This window comes from Lepidochelys olivacea, assembly GCF_965140295.1.
Source record: "Lepidochelys olivacea isolate rLepOli2 genome assembly, chromosome: 7".
NCBI classification, from domain to species: Eukaryota; Metazoa; Chordata; order Testudines; family Cheloniidae; genus Lepidochelys; species Lepidochelys olivacea.
Window position 1 is genome coordinate 84,871,844 of NC_140417.1, and position 24,404 is coordinate 84,896,247.

At 41.1% G+C, this 24,404-nt stretch overlaps 1 protein-coding gene across 1 annotated transcript in view; it reads right to left on the minus strand.

Moving 5' to 3' along the window:
* ADAMTS14 (ADAM metallopeptidase with thrombospondin type 1 motif 14) overlaps positions 1 to 24,165 on the minus strand; it is a 104,467-nt gene extending 80,302 nt beyond the window's left edge. Inside the window, exons 1-3 of the mRNA XM_084633268.1 lie at positions 23,720 to 24,165; positions 21,947 to 22,368; positions 3,186 to 3,342 (exon numbers count right to left, since the gene is read on the minus strand). Of these exons, the coding sequence (XP_084489394.1) occupies positions 3,186 to 3,342; positions 21,947 to 22,368; positions 23,720 to 24,050 (910 nt within the window). The 5' untranslated portion in view covers positions 24,051 to 24,165. The remainder of the gene's footprint in view (positions 1 to 3,185; positions 3,343 to 21,946; positions 22,369 to 23,719) is intronic.
* Positions 24,166 to 24,404: the final 239 nt, after the last annotated feature.

Consider the following 24,404-nt stretch of genomic DNA (forward strand, 5'->3'; position numbering starts at 1 on the left):
GTGAATTTAGTGCTCATGAAAGGTGCCTCATGGCAGCTCTGATTACCCACCACATAGCCAACAAGTGATGGTGACTTGCAGGGCCTGATTCCCCCTTCCTCTGTACCCTGCACTATTACTCGTGCAAAGTGGGGGTAACTTACTTACCATTCTAATGGGGTAGTGATTTACATCCACTTTACAGTAGTGTAAATGATGAGACAAGATGCAGGGTAACAGAATCAGACCAATTGGATCCACACAGGAAACAGTGATTTCTGGATGGCATCATCATCACCTGAGCACTCCAATCCTCCAGCCTCCTCTAAACAAGAACTAGTAACAAACATGAAAGGCTCCACCTCCAACCAACAGTCCCTATAAGTCATTCATCACCTTTTCTTTGCCCCTATTGCTTCATGACCATTTGCAAATTTTTTTTATCAGCTATACTTAAAGAGCAGCTGACATCACATGGGAGACTTTTAAAATCCCATTCTCTTCAGAGGTAATTCTGCTCCCAAAACATGCTGCATTTTTGGTGTCTCTCTTCACCTCCTTCTTTACTACTGAAGTACATAGGCTTGCTAATAGAATCTTTTCTTTGTTAAGATTTATTTGCTCCTGCCTCCGTTCCATGCTGTGTTTGCAACAACACAACTTGTAGCTGTGGAAATGAGTACGATGTTACAAGAAGGAGACAATGCTAAAGAAAGTTAATTCTTACTCAAACATATACAAAGTGTCAGTGCTTTACAAACTGTGGTCCTGATCCTAAAAGCACTTCTGCATGCACTTAACCTTATGCATGCAAGTAAAGAAGTCAGCAGGACTATTCATGTGTGTCAAGTTAAGCACATGCTCAAGTGTTTACAGCCTCAGGGCTATAAATAAGTCACACCTCATGCCCAAAAGACCTAACAATCTAAAAAAGAGAAGACAAACACGCAGAAGACAAGACACAGGACAAAAGTTCAAGAAAAGGAAGATTTAGGGATTGTTATTTACATCCAGAAAAAATCAACACCTACTTTCACTAAGTATATTCAATTAAAACAATCTACACATCTGTCTTCAAATCAAAAAAGTTGAAAAATTACAAACCATTACAGCCATTTTAACCTCAATTCACCCTTATCCCAACTCCATTTTGCCCTGGTGCTTTAGCTCATAACATGTGAGATTGTCTATTTTCTCCTTTCTTCTTCGCCTTGTCTCTTTATGTCAGTGCTAGGGGAACAAGTGGCTGACAGCAAAATCAATTTATTTTAAAGATAAATCTCACCTTTTCCTGTTGCTGCTAGGAGGGAAGGGGGAGAAAAATTTGAAATTTGAATCAGAACTCAGTTCCAAATGTTGCAATTATGGATTCTCGGTACAACAGACCAAACCATCCAATTAGTTTACTTAAAGGAAAAGCCTACAGAAAACACTAAACCTAACTAGTACCTTAGCCTCACTTCAAAGCCTAAGGTATTAACTCTCATTGGACCCCCAAACACTCATCAATGCTGAATGTAAATCTGCCAAGAAGATAGTTGCCTCTGTTTAAGTGATCACTCAAGCGATTTTTCATCATTTTTAAGACTTTTTTTTGTTCACTGTTGTTGATAACAATCCATTTGGGGGAGTTAAAACTGAAACTGGCTCCTTTCTGACAATTCTGTTTCCTCCAACACATTTGCCCAGGCTGGCTTGTTACTGTTGGGTTTCTCAGATGTGGCTGGGCTGCTGGCACTGATTATTTGTTTCTCTTTTTTTCTCACTCTTATTTTTTTTTTTTTAAGGAAAAAGAGCAGACTTCTCTGTGAAAAGTTAAATCATAAAGACAGACACCCTGTAAGTAAATAGTAGGAAAAAAAATTAAGCAGGCATGATGTAGGCCTATGAACTAGACAGCATCATTTACATATATTGTCATGACACTTAAGGTTCTAGAAAAGCAGGTGCAGAAACATTGGACGGGGGCATCTCAAAATCGATTGAACAAAGCTGACTCCCCCCTCCTGATTCCCTAGCCCCTCACCCCTTTCTCCACAGCAAAGCATGGACGGGAAATGCTCATGGTCCTTAGTTCCCCACACCCTGGAAATGATGACTCTCCCTGAGGGCAAATGGTGCTCTATGGATATTGGAGGCTAGAGTGATCTAGTCTGGGCTCCAGGCAGTTACAGGGAGCTCTCACCAGTTTTTCAAATATAACTAGATGAAAGTGAGACTGATTACACCCATCAACCAGATAAGCTTTGTTATCCCTAGACACCAGCTCCCTCTGACACACTGAGAAAGAGAGATCCAGGGGGAGTAGTGCTTAGAACAAAGACTGGACATCAGAAGACCCAATTTCTAATCCCATCTCTGACAATGTGTCCTTGAGAAAGTCACTTAACTGCCTTTGTAACAAAACCTACTTTACAGGAGTACTGTGAGGCTTAATCAGTTACTGTTCATGAAGCACCTTGAGAGTTTCAGGTGGAAGGTGTTATAGAAATGCAAAGTATTACTATTATCATTACTGGTTTCTTAAAACTGGCCTTCCCATAAAGGCATCCTTACAGTATTATGACCAAGAACAAGATCTTTAATTGCACTGAAACCAGTACGGAATTCAAAAACATGCCTTATGATACTGAAGAGAATAAATGAACTCAGTGACAGCAGACTTCTCCATTTCAATATTTATCCAGGGAGAGGAGACTTGGGTTTTCTCTGCACCCAGTCACCTACATTTTTATTTTTCTACAGATAAAACACAAATCATTTCCATTCATTGGAACAAAATTATGGAGCCGATTCATCCCGAGGTACTTTCACTGGATTTAGGAAACTCTAGCTGCCAAATTCTCTGGTGCTTTAGGGCATAAAGAAGCCATTAAGCTTAACAGAGCTCCAAAGGATTTTCACCAGGATTCCTCCCACTTCCCAGCACAGGTATCATGGCTGAGCAAACAGCATGGCTAGAGTGATTGCCAACTACCAGAAAGCTCCCTGGGAGCTGTGGGTAGCCAAGCACCATCTAGAGCAGCCCAGGTACTCTAAGAAGCACCATGAACAAATATACACCTGGTTCAGGGAAACAAAAAGGTTGCTGAAAGCACCCCTCATCAATCGGATTTCGTGCCCTAGCGCAGCTCAGCCAGAGCTAATGAAGCATGTGCATGCAGCATGTAGTAAACTCACGCACTCACACACACACACAGTCCTACCTTCATTATGAAGATCCTTGTGTGATTCTGCTCTTTCCTGTCTGACAGCGGATCTGCGGTAGACCACATGTGCCCTCCCATTCTCTTCCTTCTCCTGCTGCCCCTTCTCCAAAGGCTCAATGAAAAACTCACTACTGTCCGTCCGAATCAGGCCAGCCTAGAATGCACAAAACAAAAATGGGAAAAGGAAAGAAAATACATATACATTCACAGTACTGCTAAAAGAGTGCATTAAAGGGAACATAGAGTGAAAAGGAACACCAGAGTACAAGACCACCCCCATAACAGTGTGGACAAAGGCAATTTGCATTAAACTCTTTAACACTAGAGCATCACTGCTCGCTGCAAAAAAAGAGAAAGGAAGAAAATATAAAAGTCTCATGTTCAACAGCCAACTCCTAGAGTAAACTTGGATACTGTATTTAATCAATAAACTACCGACAATGACAGCTGGTGATGGAAATCAGGATAATTTGAAGTCAGCAAATTCACTTTACTTATGACCTTAAATTGGAAGAGACACACTTGCACATTCATTAGCCCACCCTTCTCAGACCTCACGTTATTGCCAGAGACATTTTTGCCAATATCCATAGAATTTGGAAATTAACTGATGCAACTACTTGCACAGAAAGGTACTACTCAACCAGGAGTGTGGCAGTTTCGGTCCCTTATGGCATAAGCTCTTTAGAGCTGGGACCTGTCTTCCGTGAATTTTCTCTGAAGAGCCTAGTACACCTGCGTGCGCTATAAAATAAAATAAAATGCACATCAACAAAGACTTTAGTGACATGTTCAGCTGTTTCTACTCCAAAACACTGTCTTATGTTCCATGATAATTTACAAAAACAATACCCACATACTAACCCCTAAAGATTGGAATAATCCTTATGATACTGCCTTAGATCCCTTTAGACACTTCTCAAAAGCATTTTAAACACTTTTGCAATATTTAGAGTTATTCACTCAAAACTGTGCAGAAATTCCCATTTCAGCCCCAATGGGGCACATTTCCCCTCCTTGTATCCTCCATTGGCTCCCCCTTCTCCACCACAAGCTTGCTATCTCCATCTGTAGCCATTTACAATTAAGCCCTGCCCTATCCATTTGATGCATTTTACCATAATGTCAACTTCCACCTGTTCTTTACCAACATACTAGCCTTTGTCATCTGCCAGTATGTTGCTTTCTCAAACACCTCCATGTTTCCTCCGATGCCACTCCTTATGAGTGGGGAAAACGCTCTGAAAAGATCCACAAAGCCTCTACCTTATCCTCCTTCAAATATCTCCTTAAAAGTACCTTTACTGTCATGTCTACAATACAGCTGATTAGTTCAGCCCTCTTCCTATCATACAATGACGTACTCACATTACTGCTGTCTTGTCTTGGACAGCATCTTTGTATCATTCACGTTTTGCATCTTGTCATAACCTAAATCGCAAGTTCTTTGGGGCAGGGACTGCCCTACTATGTGTCTGTAGGGTGCCTAGTATAATGCACCCCCAATACTTGACTGGTGCCCTTAGGTGCCACTGCAATACAAATAATAATTTCCCTTTGTTTTCCATACCCCACTATTCCCCTTATAGTAACGTGGAATAACTCATCACTTTCCACAAAGGGCCTTCGTTTGCAACCCTTCCATCAGTCCAAGAAGCAGTACTTTCTTTGGGAGACTCAAGAGAGGTATCTATTCAAATCAAATTTGTTTTGCAAAACTGATTGACAATCTATCAGCAAAGATAGACTGAGTGGGCATCTTTTAGCTGTTTAATTTCCTTTGACTCTTGACCACCGGCTGTAATAAAAGGTCCCTCAACTTCCCCTTCTTGATGGAAAAGAGGAATGAATGAAAAAACAATTTCAAACTAAGCTCCTTATACGGTTACAAAATCCCTTTTCTTTTGATCAGTTACAAGTGTTTCTATTTAACTCATCCACACCCTGGGATCCATCATCTATCATGCAACCCTGCTTTCAAACTCTAGCAACCCTCCAGGGCCCTCCCCAAAGAGGAGATGGTGAGGACAGAGAGGGAAATCAGCCATTCTACCAAACATATTAACTCCACTCACAGCTACAAGAGGATCATCATCCTTAGCCATGAAGCCTTTTGAGAACATTGAATGAAAATCGACTTTATAAATACAAAGTATTATGACTAGTAATACCTCCCAGACAAGGAAAAGATGTATGAAATAACAAATGTTATTAGAAATGTTTTCTGGCAACCACCTGTTCTTAATTAGCATTAAGCTTCCATTACATTTACCTTGAAATTGACCAAATCAGTTATGCACTGAAACTCCAGCTGGCTAGGACCTTAGGCAATCAAAAGGAAATCACACACTGAGGGATGTCTAGTTTTAGCAAAAACAAGTACAAGGGTCTAGCGGTCACCAAGTCCTTACATCATATCACTTTTACTTCATCCAGCATCCAAAAAGCAAGTTCTTTCACAACACACACATAACAGTGCCCTTGGAGACTCAGTGGCAGGACTAAATATCTTTCACGGTTTTAAAAGTTTTTTCCCCTCATTATTAATCAACAGGCTCCTTCAGGAGTTTGAAACTGAACACTGTCATGTTATGAAAGTTGTTGGCCTCCATCATGCACATGTATGCTAATTTGTTCCTGCAGGCTTGCCCATGAATGATGGGCTGTCCACACTGGCTTATTATTTTATGAATGCCTGTGAGTACCAGGCTGAGCATGCTGGTTTGTTTCTATAATATTGCCTATGAGCGCTGGGGCTGTACATACTGGATTACACATCAGTACTAGGCTACTGGAAATTTTTTTAAGTGCATTGAAAAGCACTGTGTTTTACAAGAAGTACAAACAAATGACTGGACTTGGGAGACATATTTAGAAGGGATAGGAAAGGCAAATCAGGGGCCCTTCTAAGCTGCCTGTGTCATTTGATTCCCTTCATATTTGTGTACAGTTGTATTCATCATGGCATTAGCCAACCTGACTTGCTTGTACTCCACCAAATTTCCTGCCCCACTTCAGTTTTGTTAGCTGCTTAATGCTTTTGGAAACAAGTTTTTCCCAGGGAAAATAGGTATATTTAGTTGTTCTAGGATCGTAACAATGGCCTAAAATACCATTTCTCAGGCCCTTCCCATTTTACTATAGCCTTATGAAGGTCTTCTTTCTGGCTGCTTCCCATAGCTCCGATTAGCTTGATTACAACTGCAGACTCCGTTACTAGTTGGTGGCACAGCCCAGGATAGACTTGATCAATGCTGCTCTGACTCCAATCCCTCCTTTCCTCTACACCTGCCTTTTTTCTTCCTTCTCTTCAGATTCCCCTTTTCTGTTCTGCTCTCCCCCTGTGATGTAATCTTATGAGAAGCTAGCTCATCATTGGGTGGTGCAGTTCTGACAGAGGTAGCTTTCTACCTGGATTCCTTGGGCTTTGCTTTAGCTTCCATCAGCATAGCATCTAAATGTTTTCCATTCATTGTCTTCCTCCCACTGAACATCTTATTGTTAACAAGTGGGATGGTAGAATCAGTGTTGTCAGCCAGTCATTATTCTCCTCTTCTTCTCTCCTCCTTTTCACATCTCTTTGTTCCCCACAACTCCTTTCCTTTCTCCTTCCTTCAACTCTTACTATTCTCCACCTCCACTCCTTAATCTATTTGCATATTACAATCCTATGAACTAAAATGCCTTAACAGTCTTGAATCTTATTATTAAAACTTTAAATATTCTTCCTGGCTATGAAAATTGTGCTTTCCAAAGTGGAACAGGACCACAGCAGTAGTTTACTGCTCATGGAAACATCCACTGACCATTCAACATTATATAGGATTGATTTAATGACACAACCCACCTGTTACACAAGTATCATTTCTTGGGCTTTTCCTTACTTCACTACTTTAAAAATAGAGTATTTAACACAGAGATCTTTGCCTTCCCTATAGTCTCCTGTACTCCCTATGCTATTATTGAAGAAGGCTATGTTTGGACATGGGCTTCTCACCTTTGCAAGCCAGCTCCGCCTGTTTGATCATGTAGTGTGAACTCATGACTTTCTAACCGTCCTATTGGCCAAGGAGTGCTGAAGCCACTCATTAAGGGGACAGTCAACCAAGTTAGACCCCAAATGTACCACTCTTTGAAGGAAGATATATCCCAGGAGGATTCTATTATTTTATAGATGTAGGCCTAAATTTTCAAAAGTCACTAGTGATTCTGGGTGCCTCAGTTTCTGGGTGCCGAACCTGAGACACCTTAAAGGGGCCTCATTTTCTGAGGGTGTGTGCTCAGTACTTTCTGAAAACCAGACCCCTTTAAGATGTCCACTTGAGCACCCAAAATCACTGGTCACCAACTAGGATCTCCCTAGTAAATCTACCACGAGTACGCTACCTAGAAAATTTAGGCCATACACATACACGTATGTGAAAGGGATACACAGGAGATAGTTGCATAACTATGTGATAACTGCAGAGCCATATGGTATGTTGCAGATATCATGCAACCTTCAGCATCACAGGCCCTTCCACGTTTCTGGGAAGTACTAGGGCATCAATTTGTGTGTCCTGTTGGTGCCAACCATCTCAGCTCTTCACCCTAGTTCTCATAAACCCAATTACAATGGCACCAGAGAATTACACTGTCAAAAAATGCAAAGCCATCCTACTCCATTTTTCCTTCAGATTCCTAACAACATTATTATGCACTCACAGATGTTATATTTTTTAAAAACTCTCCAAATTTGAAAAATACTTGAAGACACTTGGTGACATTTAAAGGCAACAAATGTAACATGGATAAAATACTTTATGCAACACATCACCTGGGAAAAATCCTATGAATCAGCATACTGGGACAACCATAAACTTAGTCCAGACGAGTGACATTTAGTTACCTAGGCCCAGATCCCCAAAGGTAATTAGGTGCCTAACTCCTACTGAAATCAATTTTGTCCTATAAATGGAATGTGCTTAACAAGGTGCTATTGCATACCCTGAATTTTAGCTATAGCTGTCTCTTTCACTGTATTAAGATCTTTTCCCACCATTGTCAAGTGTTCAAGATATGGAGAAAGCTCATTAGCTAATATAGGGAACAAAACACCATAGAGTTGCCAACTTTGCATTTCAAAAATAAGGGACTGTTTTCTTGGCACCCTTGCCCCACCACTCCCCCCAATATTATTAATCAATAATAATAATAACAATCAGTACTCACCTACATTCACCGGGGTACTTCTTGCTGCTTTTTGAAGCACTCAGCTACTCCCGATCTTGTTGTACAGAGATGAAAAAATAAGGGACATCCCTTGTAATAAGAGGCTGTTGTAGTCACAAGGTAACTCCTATTGAAATCAGTGGGAGTTGGGAGTCTAAATAATTTGAGGATCTGGGCCTTACTACCTTCTGGACCTGTACTTAAAAAGGCTGGATATGTTGCTTGAATGGGGTATCAGAGTTGAGTATCAAATGAAAATTAGTCTCCTGTTTCCATTTCCTACAAATGCCACAAACTGACAAAAGGAACGCATGTTTTGTCTGTCCTACCCATCGCTTTGCTAAATTCTTTTCTGCTTCCCTTAGCCACTTACTAATAACAGTACTGATTAATAAATAATAATACTCTTGTCTGTCATTTTTTTCATATTTACAAAGTGCTAATTCACTTCATAATGCTCAAAACTAAATTGGTTGAAAATTTTTGAACAAAATTTAAAAATAATAACAATAATTGACTGTTTTTCAAAATTGAAAACTTTCACAAAACAAGTCTGAGTTTTCCTTTTTCAAAGTTTTTCTGAGATTTTTTTTTTGACAAAAAGTGTAACGTTAATTATTCTTTGATGTGGTTATCATATTTTGTTTGTCATTTTTCACCTTTCATTTGACATTTTCAGTTTTCTTGTTTATTTTTTAAAATTTATTTTCCATTGCCAATTTTGATAAGCCAAACGATGCAAACATTTCCAAACAGATCATTTTGATTTTGAAGGTTTTCAATTTAAAAACAGAAAAACTTAATTTAAAAAAATGCTGATTTGAAAAAGGAAACAAATTCCACTGAATTTTTTAGGTTAGTTTAGTTTAGTTTCCAAAAACAAAAGAGGTTTGCTTAAGTTTTAGAAACCTCTGTGAAATTTCTGTTGGTGTTTGAACCAATTCTATTTACAATATCCATAAAAGGTAAGTATTTATTATTTTCCCTTTTTTAAAGATGGGGTAATAAAGCACAGAAGTTTGAGCCCTGACCCTGTGAACTCTTACACATATGCTTCACTTAACTCACATGAGTAGTTCCACTGATGTCAGTGAGACTCCATGAAGTCAATGGGAATACTACATTAAGCATGTGCTTAAGGAAATCACTGAATCAGGCATTTAGCCCCAGATTTTTAAAGATATTTAGGCATTGCTGTGCTCAGTATTGCAACGCCTACCTGATTTAGGAGCCTATGTCTCATTTTCAAAAGGGATCTAGGTGTTTAGGATCCTAAATCCCTAAGTGCCTACGTCTCTTTAAAATCTCATCCTTAGTGACTTGAGCAAAGCCACATAGTTAATCAGTGGCGGAGATAGGGTTAGAATATGGGAGTACCTGGTTCCCAGAGCATTTCTGCAGTTTTGAAATTGCGCACACAGCTAATTATGTATGGTCCGAAAAAAAGTCATATTTTCTTGTCAGTTAGATACAAAATCCATGATGGCCTTGGACAAAAATTACTCGCCTGTGGTTTTTTACATTCCTGTGAAGCTAACTGCTGTGGAACAATATTGAGGCAAATAACTCAGTAAAATTCAAAAGAGGATTAGACATTGTGAGCCAGATTTTCAAAGTCAGACAAATCCAAATTACTGTGCTTGCCTAATTTATGTTTGCAAATCTTTGATGCATGTGTGTAAATCAACTGCTTGTGATGCTTAGCTGCCAATGCATTATGAATAGTTGATTATGGTATGCACATAGAAGACTCCCATGTATATGTTAGACAAGTGCAATAATTTTGGCTGCTTCATTTTTGAAAATCTGGTCCTATATGAGAATACACTATGAATTTACACTAAGAACAATTAAACTTCAAGGGCTTTCAATCCTTATGTTTTAGAATTTAAACTGGCAACAGGAAGAAATAATCCCCACCTTCATACACGATAGTGTCATACATTTTTAGTAGTGCATTACAGCGGGGGAGTTTGCCTTGTTCTGAAGCATCCAGCCTTAGTCAAGAGAAGAGATAGAATCCCCAAGTAGTCACTGAGCAGTTTGAATGTTAGTCATGTTGCATACAGGAACATCTTTCCTTCAGAAAAGAGACAATGGTGTGTGTAGCAATTCAAGCAATCCTATTGCCTGAATATACCTGGGTGATTTTGAATTTTCTTTTGGAACTAAGTCACAGCTGTACATCTGCTAGTGACATATCCCAAATCAAACCAAAACAGGAGCCTAATGTCATAATTTTACCTCTCCTGACGGACCCGGGACCAACCATTTCAGTGAACTAAATCACGTGTTTCTCTCAGGAATCTTCTCTGCAGAGCAGCTCCAGAGTTTAAGCAGCTCAGAGCCAAGTGAGATTGCTTGGCACAAAATCCTGGTAGCCCCAGGACAAGACGACAGCAGGCAATGCTTCAGCAATCACTGCCAACGTCTGCAACCACTGCCAGCTGCCTGTGACCACTGCCAGATGCCTGGTACGGGTTAGAGCTTCAGCAATTAGGGTGAAGAGAGGGAGGTGATTACATCTTAAGATACTGAAGATTTCATTAATTATAAATTTGAAAAATCACAAACTTCAGAGCTTCCCATATCAGTGTAGAAACACTAACAGTTTCAGTACACAAAAATTCCACTGGCTTTTTGCAATACTGGTGTTCTTCTACCACTGGAAAAAAGAGGAAAAAACAATAAATAGCCCCCCTGCTGTTGTGGGAGGCACGGGGATATAAATTGCAGTAGATTGAGTATTACCTAAGGAAATTACAAAGGAGCATTTTTACTAGCAGGAGACACAGAGTCATTTGTAAAGTCTACAGTGATGCTGAGTGTAAGCTTCCAATCCATTTATCAACGTGCAGAATTCCCACTGCAAGGCAAGTGAAACACTAATGACTAATGTGCACACTTAATCTATAATCAAAGTATTCTAATAAATAAAAAGCACAAATCACAGTGGCCTTTTGGGTTCTTGAAAGAGAAGGAAGGCGCTTGGTACAAGTTTCCGCATTCTAAAACGAGTATTGCTTTATTTAAATATTTCATCTGTGTAAGAATTAGAGTGACACAGCAAAAAGCTCTCAGATGCAACAACCCTGGTTCAAAATCCTTAGCCTGAATCTTTACAAGAGGTTTATTGGGTCATCAGTTATGCAATGAGTTTACCACTTCTGGTCTTGCCCCCACATCTCGACTCCATCCACTTACATCAGGAGATCCAATAGTAACACACCATTTTAAGTACCACACCAGTCCTAGTGGACATCAGAAAACAGGGGCTCCATTCTGCCCCCACCCTCTGCAAATGCAGCGTGAGGGTGCCTGTCAGCATCAGTCATCGTCTGTTATTCTCTCTGCTCCTCATATTCTTAGATTACATGGGCATTCTGCACACAAGCCTCCTCCCTAACGCTATGGTTAGGGCATCATGAGGTAGTTCCATGATAAATGCATGAAAACCTTTTTATCACAAAGGGCCCAATCCTCAAGTGTGTGTTAAAACAAATCACATTGTAAAAATGGCACAACTTGCAGGGGTGCAAATTAGAGCTAATTATAACCTGATTGACCTGACTTGTACATTTTTTAAATACTAACTAGAACTAAATCTGTCTTGGCAAGATGGAAATATTGTTGCTAACTTAAGAAACTCACTGTTTTATGGAGCTGGCTGTAGTTCTCAGTCAAAGATAATTATCAAAGCAGGGCTTGCCCTAATCAGTCTTTGTGACAGGATTCCACCATAAACACTAGCAAATATATTTAAAACATTACAGTAAACTTATTTCTATCTAGGCTCAATCTTTACAAAGAGTACTGGGGAAGAAGGTTGGAGGATGAGCGGGGTTTGGGAGGGGGAATGTTAGTTCTTCACTGATTGTCAATGTACACTGAGGGACAGCGGAATTCACAGAGCTGGAGAGATGCCAGCCTTCCGAACGGAAGCCAGACAGTTGGGCTCAGAGATGGCCCACAGAGCCAAGGGTAAATCTCTCCCCCCATTAGTGTTTCCTCTATAATCAGTGGGTAAAAGAGGCTCAAACACCCACAAAAATATAAAATTACCATTTCATCTGGATAAACAGTACTGAGAAGAAGTGATACCTGAGCAGAGGTGCCTTCCTTCAGCTTAGACATTAAACTGAGCTCTCTTTCACCTGGAAACCCATCAGTTAGGATTCATCCCTTCTGTGGTCCGTTCCAGTAGAAGGCAGCACTGTGTTAAGCTGGCAACTGCGTTGGCCCACATTACTGGTATATAAGCACAGAAGCTGTCTGTCCTGGGGAGCTGATCTCTTGACATATTTCTAAGGTCCAGATTCTGATATCTATACTCATGCTGGGTAGGTGCTTACTCCAGGAGTAGTCTGCCTGAAGTCAATGGTGCTATTCCATTAAAGAAGGGGCAACAATTCTGGCCCTAAAAAGGGTAAAGGATAAACCTGTCGCCCTGACCTACATTCCCTCCTCTGATAAACAGGTTCTGATGTTTGACAATTGTTGTCATGAGTGCATGATGGCTGTGGCATTTAGCTGGAGAACTCTATATATGACCCATCACATTGGAAAGTAGTGTACAATTCCCTAAATATGAAAGGCACTACTCAAAACCAAATTCTGTTCAATAATAAAATTTATTGCACAGATGGTATGTTTCAAATGGACAATGTATTAAAAATATTACAAAATTAATAGCCTTTTTGAATATGTTATGGCATAGTACTCTGCACCTTAAACAGATCCCATATGTCATAATCTGGGCAGCAGTGTAACACACTTCCAGTATATTTTATACATTGTTACATGTGGAATAAATTGTATAAAACACAGCAAAGTATGGAACAAATATACTGAAACTAAATTAGAGGCCTTTTTAGCCACTTGGATAACTCTAGACCAGTACATTACTTGCAAATGAATATGGCTTGATCCAGCACAGTTCTGCTCGATGAAGTTACTGGGAATTGAGGTCTCTATCTGCCCTATTTACCCTGTTGGTCCTGCGTCACAAACTCAGGAACATGCTGAGTGGTGATGTGGGATGTGTCTAAATGTTCTTCCCTCAGACTTTAAAGTGGGAGCCAAATTCTCCCCTCAAATATGTTTGCCTCGTTTCCATTAAAATCAATGTGAGTGGGACGCTCATTTATCCTGAGGGTAAAATTTAGTCCTACAGCACTTTGGTTGAAGCTGAATGATCAGGAATCAAAAAGATTAGCTTCAAATGTGAAGAGAATTATTGAAATGGGACCCATATGTACAGAATTAGTGCACAGCTATGTCTGAGAAACGTGACTCCCCTGCAGACTAAATTTCCCAGCTTCCTCCTTTGACTTGCTCAATCTTCCACAAAGAATAACAGGCTATATAATGAACCCATGACCCTGCAACCAATCAAATGAAAGCTAGGTAGCTATTTTTTTTTAGCAGATTTAATGCTCAGGAAAAATTAGAAAACAGAACTGGGTTGAGCCTGGCACAGTAAAGGCAAGAACTGTGCAAGTTTTTCCTGCAAATCTTAGACAGCACACCTCAGTCTTGATCTTCAGCATCTCCTACTGCTTTAGTTCTGGGCTTCCACGCAACCCTGTCTATGCACATCAATCCTGACCTGCAATAACCTTCCTGTTCTAGTTATGGACCTCTCCTTACCAGAGATTGCCAACAGTGCAAAAGTGTGCCAAAATGAGCCATGGTTTTGTGATGTCTACGAACAGGGACTATTCTGAACTGTTACTTGTGCCCTAAATTGGAATTTTAATCTAGGTCTTGCAGAGGTCAAAGTCAAGGGGAGAGAATCACACCACTAATTAGCTCTTCAACCAAAATAGGGCCTCATTTTGATCTCACTTACACCACTGCAAATTAGGAGTAACTCCATTCAAGTGATAGCGTTACACCCCGGTAAAATCAGTCTCAATGAGATTGGTATAAGGCCTATAGTAAGCAATTAGATACACCTCTTATGAACCTTTAAATAAGAGATCTGTCTCCCTCCTAACACTAAGCCCATGTTCCAGAAATTACAAGCATAGTCCTAAAAGACCAACATCTACATTTTGGGGTTCAACCCTTCTCCTATTGAGATCCACGGCAAAACAATCTTTATATTCAATGAAAGCAGGAGTACCCCTTGTGGAGGAACTTACATAGTGCACAACCCTTGGGAAAAAAGATTCAAAAAGCAATTTATTTATCCCTTCACTTTCTTTTATTGCTGCTTCTTAAAGACAATGGGACCTGATTTTCTGTTGTTAAAATGCTAGCAGTCTGATGTGGTAGCATTTTACTCTTACTTTGCCCGAGAGTAAATGACTAATTGCAGGATAACAGAGAATAAGACTCACTGATGTATAAATGAATACATTTCCACAACAACCTAAATTCTTCTTCTAATGGTCCCTGCTGTGAAGACACAATCTTGTGTTCAAAGCATCAAAACTGGCAAACATCAAAAAATGGCAAAACTCCCATTGCCTTTAATGGGGCCTGGATTTCACCCCAAGTCTGTTTCCCTGGAATTGATTGTGATGTCACAAATTCAGCATTATCTTGTTACTGCAGCACCAAAAAGGAGAAAGAGAAGTGATTTAAAGGAGAATAAACCTTTGCTTCTAAAAAAATATCCTTGATTATTAGCAAAGAAAATTATGAAAGACGCAGGCACTGATCACACTAACTAGTGGTCAAGTATACTATTTTAGCATTTCTCCCCAAAATGGGAGTCCATCTTCACACCTGAATCCAGTGTCTCATATAACAGCAGGATATGCTCTCTCCTCACCAGCAAAGGACCTCTGCAATTAACAAAACACCGTGACAGCAAGATACGCAAAGACACGCAGAAAAACCGACAAGGGCTCTGCTGCTGATCTGGGTCTGTGCAATACTCAGTTGCTCTAATTACTGTTCCCATAAAAATACTTGGAATCTTAGCTCACTTTCATGTGTGTGTGTGTATATATATATATATATATATATATAGTAAAACACTGCAAAAAAATGAGATTCCTTAACTTCCAAGAAAACTAAGGAGCCTGCAGAGGACTGTGTCTGGAGGGGAATGTGTGATGGCAAGTCAAAAGATTATAGCTATTCCACTCTCACTGTTTCTGAACTCAGGGCCGCCTTTGAAACGAATATGGAAGACAAGGACTCAACAGCCTATTACAAAAGTACCGGAGCTACCCATGACAAAATTTTCCAACACAGGTGCCTATAGCTAGGCATAAAAATGGGAGATGCTGTGGGCTCAACACCTTTGAAATCAAATCAGGCTACCTATTTACATGTGTAAATATGGATTTCGGACAATAATTTTAAGCACTTTCTAAATAATCATGGTCCCAGTTCCCAGTTTTGACACAACATAATTTATCTGTACATGTTCTTCATTTGACTTTATCAACACTGTGTGGTACATCTACACTGCAATAAAAGGCACACAACATGGCTACGGCTGGCCTGGGTCAGCTGACTCGGGTTTGTGGGGCTTGGGCTGTGGGGCTAACAATTGCAGTGTAGACGTGCTGGCTCAGGCTGGAGCCCCGGCTCTGAAATCCCGCGAGGATGATGGATCTCAGAGCCCAGGCTCCAGCCCAACATCTACATTGCTATTTTCAGTCCTATGGACTGAGCCCCGTGATCCAGAGACAATTGATCTGGGCTCGGAATCTCTGGGCCACAGGTTTTTTATAGCAGTGTAAATGTACCCTTAGTGGCCCACACAAGCTATACTGGAATATAGGAGCTATACTCTCTTTTTGAAGTTCATGGATAACTGCTAGTAAAGTTAACAATTACAGGACATGTGCATAACAAAGGGAAATGCAACAACTCTTTGGCCAGATTCTCCCCTATTAAAGGGGCAGGTTTGTACAGCTCCACTATGTGATTATGTACATATTCTTCTATATTTCCCAATTATCGTACTGCCTACCTTGTAAATCAACACACCCACCTTTTCTAGGCTTAATCACATCTGCAAATACAGTGTGGTTATGATCAGAAAAGCAACTATAAATATTACCTTGAAAATTCTGCCCATATCTGTTCCCTGAGTGTCTGCTGAATTTCTGAGTTTTATTTAGTAAAACCAAGCTTTTATTCCATTCACTTATAGGTCCACTATGGGGGCCAGATCCTCACCTAGTGTAAATTGTCATAGCTCCAGTGAAGGGAATGGAGCTAGGACAATTTACACCCGCTGAGGATTTGTCCCTGCATGCAGAAGAGCAAAACTAGATAGTACTTTGGACAAAAATGTCATTTGACACCCTGAAATCACAGTCTGCACTTAGGTCCTGTCCTTCTGACCCCTCCTCTCCCACTTGGAGATGCCACTCCCATTCCAGGTACTTGGACTAATGATGGGAAGGAACTTGCTGCTTGGGGCAAGGAACAAGAAATGCAATGTAGGGAAAATTAGCAGCCCTTTTCTTCCCCATGATTCTACTTGAGCTATAAAGAAAGAAAGAAAATACCGAAAGGCAACATATTTATTTTTTAAAAGATTTAACATTTTGTATTGATTTAGCTTGGATGACGGGAGACACCGAAAAGTGAGTTGCAGCCATTGGAGTATATGGTTACTGAAGCTCTGAAAAGCAGCATACTGCAATTCTACTAATCTCGCTCTGCAAATCAGCAAAATCCAATGAATCCTGCTCTGCAAATCAGCAGGTCCTACAGAAATACTGTTTACTGACCATTTTTGAATGTATGGTTGAAGATACAAAACCCTTTATCCATCTACTACAAGAAAATTTCTGGACAGTTTAGTATGTCTTTGGGCTACCAAAAGCATGGGGTCCAATTAGTGGTATGTGGTAAATTAGCCAATGGAAAGAGGCATTCATAGACCTCTGACAAGGCTGAGAATTGTTGTACTCACTGGGTCATTGACTATGTGAAGAATGAGAGAATAAGCTGTTACAGGGGTAAAGGGGAAAAGAAGGAGCATAACTATCAGTGGACCATGACAAGAGGCAGAAGAAAAACTCCTGAAAGTCAAACAGGAAAGAGACACTGATCTCCACTCTCAGGAGCCAGGAACGGGGGAGTCTCTGCATACCTACCCATTAACAAAGCAGAGCTGTCCTCCTCTTAAAATCTTAATTCTACCCTACCAGCCACCATTCCTTTCCTCCAGGTGAACCAGAGCTTTGATCACTACACCAACCACTGCTTCCTAAACGTTATGTCAAACCTCTCCAACTTCTACAGCACACTGCATTCTGCAGCAAACTGTAATGCAAGGGAAACATCCGCAAACAATTTGTTATTGAATTCAATGCAGCAAAGACCTTTTCTGAAATTTATTTTAATATATAATTCAATACAAAGACTTCCGTTCAAAAATGATTTCTCCATGCTGCTCCGAAATTTTGAATTTGTTGCAAATTCCAGCACAATACACAAACCCCTGCCAATGTGAAATGAATAGGTCATTTTCGTCCATTTCTTATGCTTGGCCTATACACAGATTTTGTACTGATTTAACTAATTTGGTTCGGGTGTGGTTTTTTTTTTTACCAATATAGTTATACCAGTAGAAGCCCTAGTTTGGATGCAGATACAGAATGATACAGGTAACTTATACTAGTTTAACTTATTACCTTTCCCGTACAGGAACAGTTATCCCAGTATAAAGCATCTTTATATCAGTATAACTACATCCAGACAAGGGGGGATTGTACTACTTTAACTATACCAGTGTAGTTCAAACAGTACAATTTTTGTGGGTAGACAAGCCCGAAGTATAGGAGCATCCACATCACATGCTACCTCCACAATTGGGGCTATTGTCATTAGACTGAGCAGGGAGCCTGAGGACTGAATGGGGCGAGAGAGGGAACACCTCTGACCTCCTGCGGTGAACTCTCCAGGTCAGAGGTGAGGTATATTGGTTTCAACTCCACCTACCCAGGCTTTTCCTTTCTTTGGAGCAGAGGATTTCAGTCTCCAGAGCTGTCAGCCGGGCATCCTTAAGAACTAGATTCATTAAAATGTAAAGAAAAGAGGATCTGCATCCCAGATTGCAGGTGGATACAAATCCCAGGCTAAGAGAATACAGATATCAAACAGCACAAAGGGCAACCTTAAAAATGTGCACTTCTGAAGAAAAATGTGTGAGTGTTTTGAAAGTGTCTACCATTTCTAGTGGAATCCATCATTCTGCACACAGGAAATCTTGCAGAAAATTGGAGAATCTTCGACTTGCATTCTTGTGACCCAGGCAGAGCTCAGCTAGTCTAAGGGATAGCACAGTGATGGTGAAATCAGGCAGCTCAAGGAAGCAGTGTGATAGCATCACTAGAATAACTATAAATAGTGCCTTCAGGTACCCAAAGAGAAACTGACTGAACATCCCATCAAGACCTAGTGCCATAAACAACTGTTTCTTGGAGCAGCTCATTTGGAGCAGACGTTACTCTTGATTTGGGCCTGAGTAAAACACAAGAGTTGATTAAGGAGTGGCAGTGAGTGTGGCTGAGCCACCAAAAGCAGTAACCCATAACATAACTGTTTGACATCGTCATGGGATCTGATCGGATCATTGCACTTGATGTCAGGTTAAAAAATTAAAATCCATTTGCTCAGAAGGGATGTTCCTGAATATAGCTCAAGTGATACTGTGACAAAATAACAAATATTGGCATGTGGAATAAGGAATAAATGGAGTCAGACACAATATGAAGGGCAAATATCCAAAGATGTAATAAATAATAAGGAATTTCCCAAGTGTATCAAAAGAAGCCTGTGGGAATATCAGTTGTACAAAGAAGTGATGCAATAACTCAAAAACTTAAATACTGTAGCAATAAATTAGCAATACTAGATGTAGTTCACCCATCAGTTCTAAAGAAATTAAAGTCTTGAAATATTAAGACTGAGCTATTAACAAAAACATGTAAGTTATCAGTGAAAAAAGTTACTATAGTTTGCTAGAGAAAAGGAGGGCAGCAATAGAATACCTATATTTCAAAAGGTGCTTAGTGTGATCTCAGGAATTCTGTAGATCACTGAACCTTACTTCAGTATCAGGAAACATAGCAGAGAAATTCCTTGGAAATAAAATCATAAAGCCAAATGAGTATAATTTGATATGAACCAGCACAGCTCTTGAAAGAACAAGTCACACCGCTATAACCCATTAGACCTTTTCAAAGGAGTTAACAAAATAGTGTCTAAAATGGAATCAGTTAATACAAAGCATTTACACTTTCACATTTTTGTAAATGAAGCTCCTCACAAAAGCTTATTGAGGCAACTTGGTAGCCATTTAGGGCTCAGTGGGAATTACAAATGCTCCAGCATGTGCTCAGCCCTTCGACTGGGAAGTCTCCACCTAAGCCTTGATCCCACAATGGGCTCCATGTGGGTGGTCTCATGAGCCTGCACAGAGCTCACTACAGACCTGAGGCCTTATTACTGTATTACTTTTACTTATTAAAAGCTCAGGGACTTTGTCTTTATACCTGTCTCTAAAGTGCCTAACATATACTGTTGGTGCAATACAAAAAGCATTTGTGGTGATCATCACCATCACCACAGGAAGAAAGTGAAAAGTCCTCTTATGGATTAAAAACTAGAGTAAAATTAATGGCCTGTTCTGAATGTGGAAAGTGATTACTCCTAGGCTGCCCTCGGGATAAGAATCAAGACTGGCATGGTTCGATATACACCATTTATTAGAAATCTGGAAAAGGGGGTGATTGTTCAGGTGGCAGAGTTTGCTATGAACAGAATGAACACAATTAAGGTTACTCAAGATTAGAGACCATTTTGAGAGAAGATTGCTCCCCCTCCATTGCACATCATAATGAGAAGGGACCACAGCTTGGGCCTGGAAGCAGACTGGGGCAACACAACATGCTCTCCTGCCCCCAAGCTCACAGAAGTCTCTTCTTACTAACAACGTGCAGAAGACATCTCCTTATACTAATCCAGGAATGCTGTCAACCAGAACTGCAGCAGAGCTGGGGAGCAGCAATCCGACAAGGCAAACACCCCTGGGACATCCACTGGATTTGGAGTGGATTTCCTAGACAAAGCTAATGCTCATCCAAAGAGAAGAGCAACTAAAACTATTAAAGACATATGGATGATTCAGAGTAAGAAATTATCTAAACATTTAGCAGTACTTCATTTGGGAAAAGAATAGTATGAGGAAATATCATAGAGATATAGAAAATAACAGGTAGTGGAGAATGTTTTGTAAGTGGTGTTTTTTGCCCAATTCCTATTATTAAAGGAAAGGGGTCAGTCAATAAAATTAAAAGTTAACAGAAGAAAACAAAACGCAAAGAACATGTTTAATATGCAATTTACCATCAAGCTGTGAAACTCCCTGATACGAGACAGCAAAACTCCTCCATTCCTGACTTAGTTGTAAACTAGTAGTGGGTGAGATGATTTTACATTGTTTAAATACACAGATATACATATATATTTTGTAAACCACTATGGGGGCTTACACTTACATTATCTCAATGTAAGACATAATTATTACATTAACTTTGTAAGGGTCTAAAGTTATATGAACAAAAATGGTGCCTGCAGTTACACTGACTAGGACAACAATGACAAAGGCTGTCTGACAAACCTCATGCTTCAGGGCATAATATAGGAGAAGAGACATGTTGCACCACCAACATTGACCTCTCAGTCAATTAAACAAAGCTGATTGTTTCTAAAGAGGCTCCAATCCTATGCTCCTTACCCAGAAGATTGATGCAGGAAAGCAAAAATAAGAGGACCTATAGGCAGTGAGAGATGGACATGAAAGGCAGAGGAAACAGATATCTTCAGGGCAGAACCCTTTTGAGGGAACTAATAGACAATATACTGTAGGCCAACTAAGGGAAAGCTAATCCATGGCAATGAGCCAATGAATGACAACCTGCTGCATGATGCCGTGGTCAGCCTACTACCAGATAACATAGTTAATTGGATCTGTAGTTCATCTCTCAAGAGTACCACACACAGGGCACTACAATTCAAAATCTAATGAGACACACAGAGTTGGCCAGAAGGTTCCTGCCCTCAATATTTTCAAGTGGAGAGCAAGTTTCTAGGAAAGCCTGGCACTGCTGTGTGCTGGAAGAGAAGAACCAGCGGGGTTAACATACATGGAAAAATGTCTTCTTGGCTTGTACGTTTCCTTCTGTACTAGAAATAACCTCACATTATAGAGCTGGTCATGTATTTTTGGCAGCAGGAGGAGCACTGAGGGCACGTTGAGAGCAGACAGAATCTCCAGGGCAGGAGAAGGGCATTGCAAATAAGCAACCAGCATCTTCCTGTTATACTTTTAGATGGAAAGTTTAATTTTAGCAACAAACCAATATCGTCAAACTTGTCATAGGCCTCTTTGCTCATTCCTTGGATCGCCAGCAAAGAGGTACTAGAAGCTCTGATGCTAGTTGCTTCGATACAAAGCCAAAATTAAATAACCAATCATAGAAAGACAGCAAAAGTTAAATAATGAGGCAGAAGAGAAAGGGGGAACATTTGTCCTGAAAAAGGGTGATCTGCCTTCTGCTTACCAGTCCATCACAGTTGCTGATAACGACAGTGGCACCCGGCATGCCTGAGACGTCCCCAGTGAAGAGACACTCCTGCTGGAGGGGCTCTCGGAATAGCACTTGAAAATCTTCCTGCCATTCAGCAGAGGCTCCAGGTGGCACAAGTCGACGGTTGGGCTTCAGGCGGAGATGCAGTTCTTTCCCAAAGACCGTGACATTGAAGTATAACAAGCGATTTTCAGCTCTGCCTTGGTGCAGTGGCTCATCCAGGGTGCTGCGGGCCACCCTGTGCCGAGCAGAGGGTGGGGTGGAAGGATGGCTGGCTTCAGGACTGCCTGCTGCCACTAAGCCAGATACCATGTGCGAGAGGAATCGTCCCTGGCAATCTGTACTGAAGGGCACAATCACACCATACTCACTTAGCTTTCCAGACAGGAGGTGCTCTAGTGGAAATAAATACAGATAGAAAGACTTCAATACATTCAAAGCAAAGAGCAATCCTTTGTAAATGTGTTATGAAAACTGTTTCCTCCATGGTACTATATGTTAATTTCCATATGCATCAGGAATTTCATAGCCATTTCAACACTGGATTTTCTTGTTAAATTAGATAAACATGTTTAAGCCAATAAACTTTCTCCCACTCCTATAAACTCCAGTTTATTCTGTGTCTACTTTGTATTTTTAAATTAGCAGGCATATCAAATGTAGCAGAATAAAGTCATCCTGACATACACTTATGCCTCTTGCATACCTAACTAACACCAAGCATCCAAACTATTTATTGTTCAGCTTCCATCTAACATTACTTCTCAAAAACAAGGACTCCCATTAAAATAAAACTATATCAGCATCAATTTAGAAGTGTTTGCTATGGACCCCCAGTAGGATACATACCTCCTTATTGCAATTTCCTATCACAATCAGCATAGCACAGTTCCAGCCAGTTACATAAAAATACACCTGTCAAAACAGCCTAAAACACCCCTATCGCCTAAATCAGAGAAGGCAAAAAATAACCAGTGGGACATGCAGACAAATAGAAATTACAAGCATAGGAGTCTAACATTTTCAAGTCAAATATAGAAATGTATCTTTTTAATTGGCATGTTATTGCACAGATTTGATACTAAATTTACTTAGTGTGGGTGTGTGGTGTATGACAAAAATAACATGGGACACAGAAAGGTAACCTGTGTTTTCAATGAGACTGATGACTGAATTCCAATCCTGCATTCTAACTTTTTAGGCAATTGTATTTTCCCATGCACACTTAAATGCCAACTAAAATTGCTTTGCAAATCTGACAGAAGGCCTGGCACTTGTAATAGCAAGCGTGATGATTTCAGTTTGAGCCTTTGATTGCCACTCCCTGCCCCCATCCCATCTTGAGAGTGTAAATAAGACTTAGGTAAGGAGTGGGGGTTATGCAAAGAAAGTATTTTTCTGCACTTACTGGCAATATGGAAAAATGCTAAATTCCCACCAGTTTAAATAACTGAAAGCCTAAAAACAGTTCAAAGGAAGGGAAGATGGATGGATGGACGGATGAACACACAGATAGAGAGATTCACACTGGAGCCAGGAGAAAAGGAAAGGAAATTAAACTCTTAACATTACACTCGTTTTCCCCTCTGTCCAACTCCCTTCTGTGAGCGCCCACTGCAGCCCTGTTGGCATTGCTCCCGTGAATCTCCCTTTCTCGTTCTGATCTCACGGATTTAAGTGATGTCTGGCTGCTTTAGGTTAAAAAGAAAAACCAGCTCCATCCGTGAGCGAAGGGAACTCTCCTACCTTCGGGTTTTGCTGCCTTCGCTGTAGCAAACCAGTAGCTGAGAGGAAACAAGCAAGACAGCATCACACAGAGATAATCCATTTGGCGCTGGCGAAGCGTTTTCTGGCGGCTCCAGGGAGCAGCTCTCCAGAGGCAGATGGAGTGGAGTTTCTTCCCCTCGGCTTCCTGCTGCTCCTCCGGGAAGCCGGGCGGCGAAACGGGCTCTGGTGAGCTCAGCAAGGCGCCCTCCTCTTGGAGCGCTGCAGACTGGCAGAGGCAGAGGCGCACGCAGAGCAGGAGCCGGTGCTGCTGGTCCCCGCCGCACGGTGCACAAGTTGGACAAGCCCCCATGCAGCTGGCAATGCAAAGTGGGGAGGAGGGAGGAGGCGCTGGCTGGGAGGGAGCCCGGGAGGCTCCTGCCGCTGCCGCCGCTCGATGCAAGGCTGGTGCCAGCTGGGGGGTCCGCGCAGTGACGCCGGCGTGTGAGTGTCAGGCCGGCTGCAGAGTCCTGGGGAGGTGGGGGGCAGCGAGGGCCTCTCCTGGGGGAGGCCCAGACAGGCGCGGAGGGGAGGTCCCTTGCACGTGGCGCTTTCAGCATTGCTACAGCTGCCATTAGCAAGCGGAGTGCAGATGCAGACCCTGGGGAGCCCCACGTTAGGGCTGCTAGCAGGCGGCTGCTCTCCTTCTCTTGCGAGCCAAGACCTG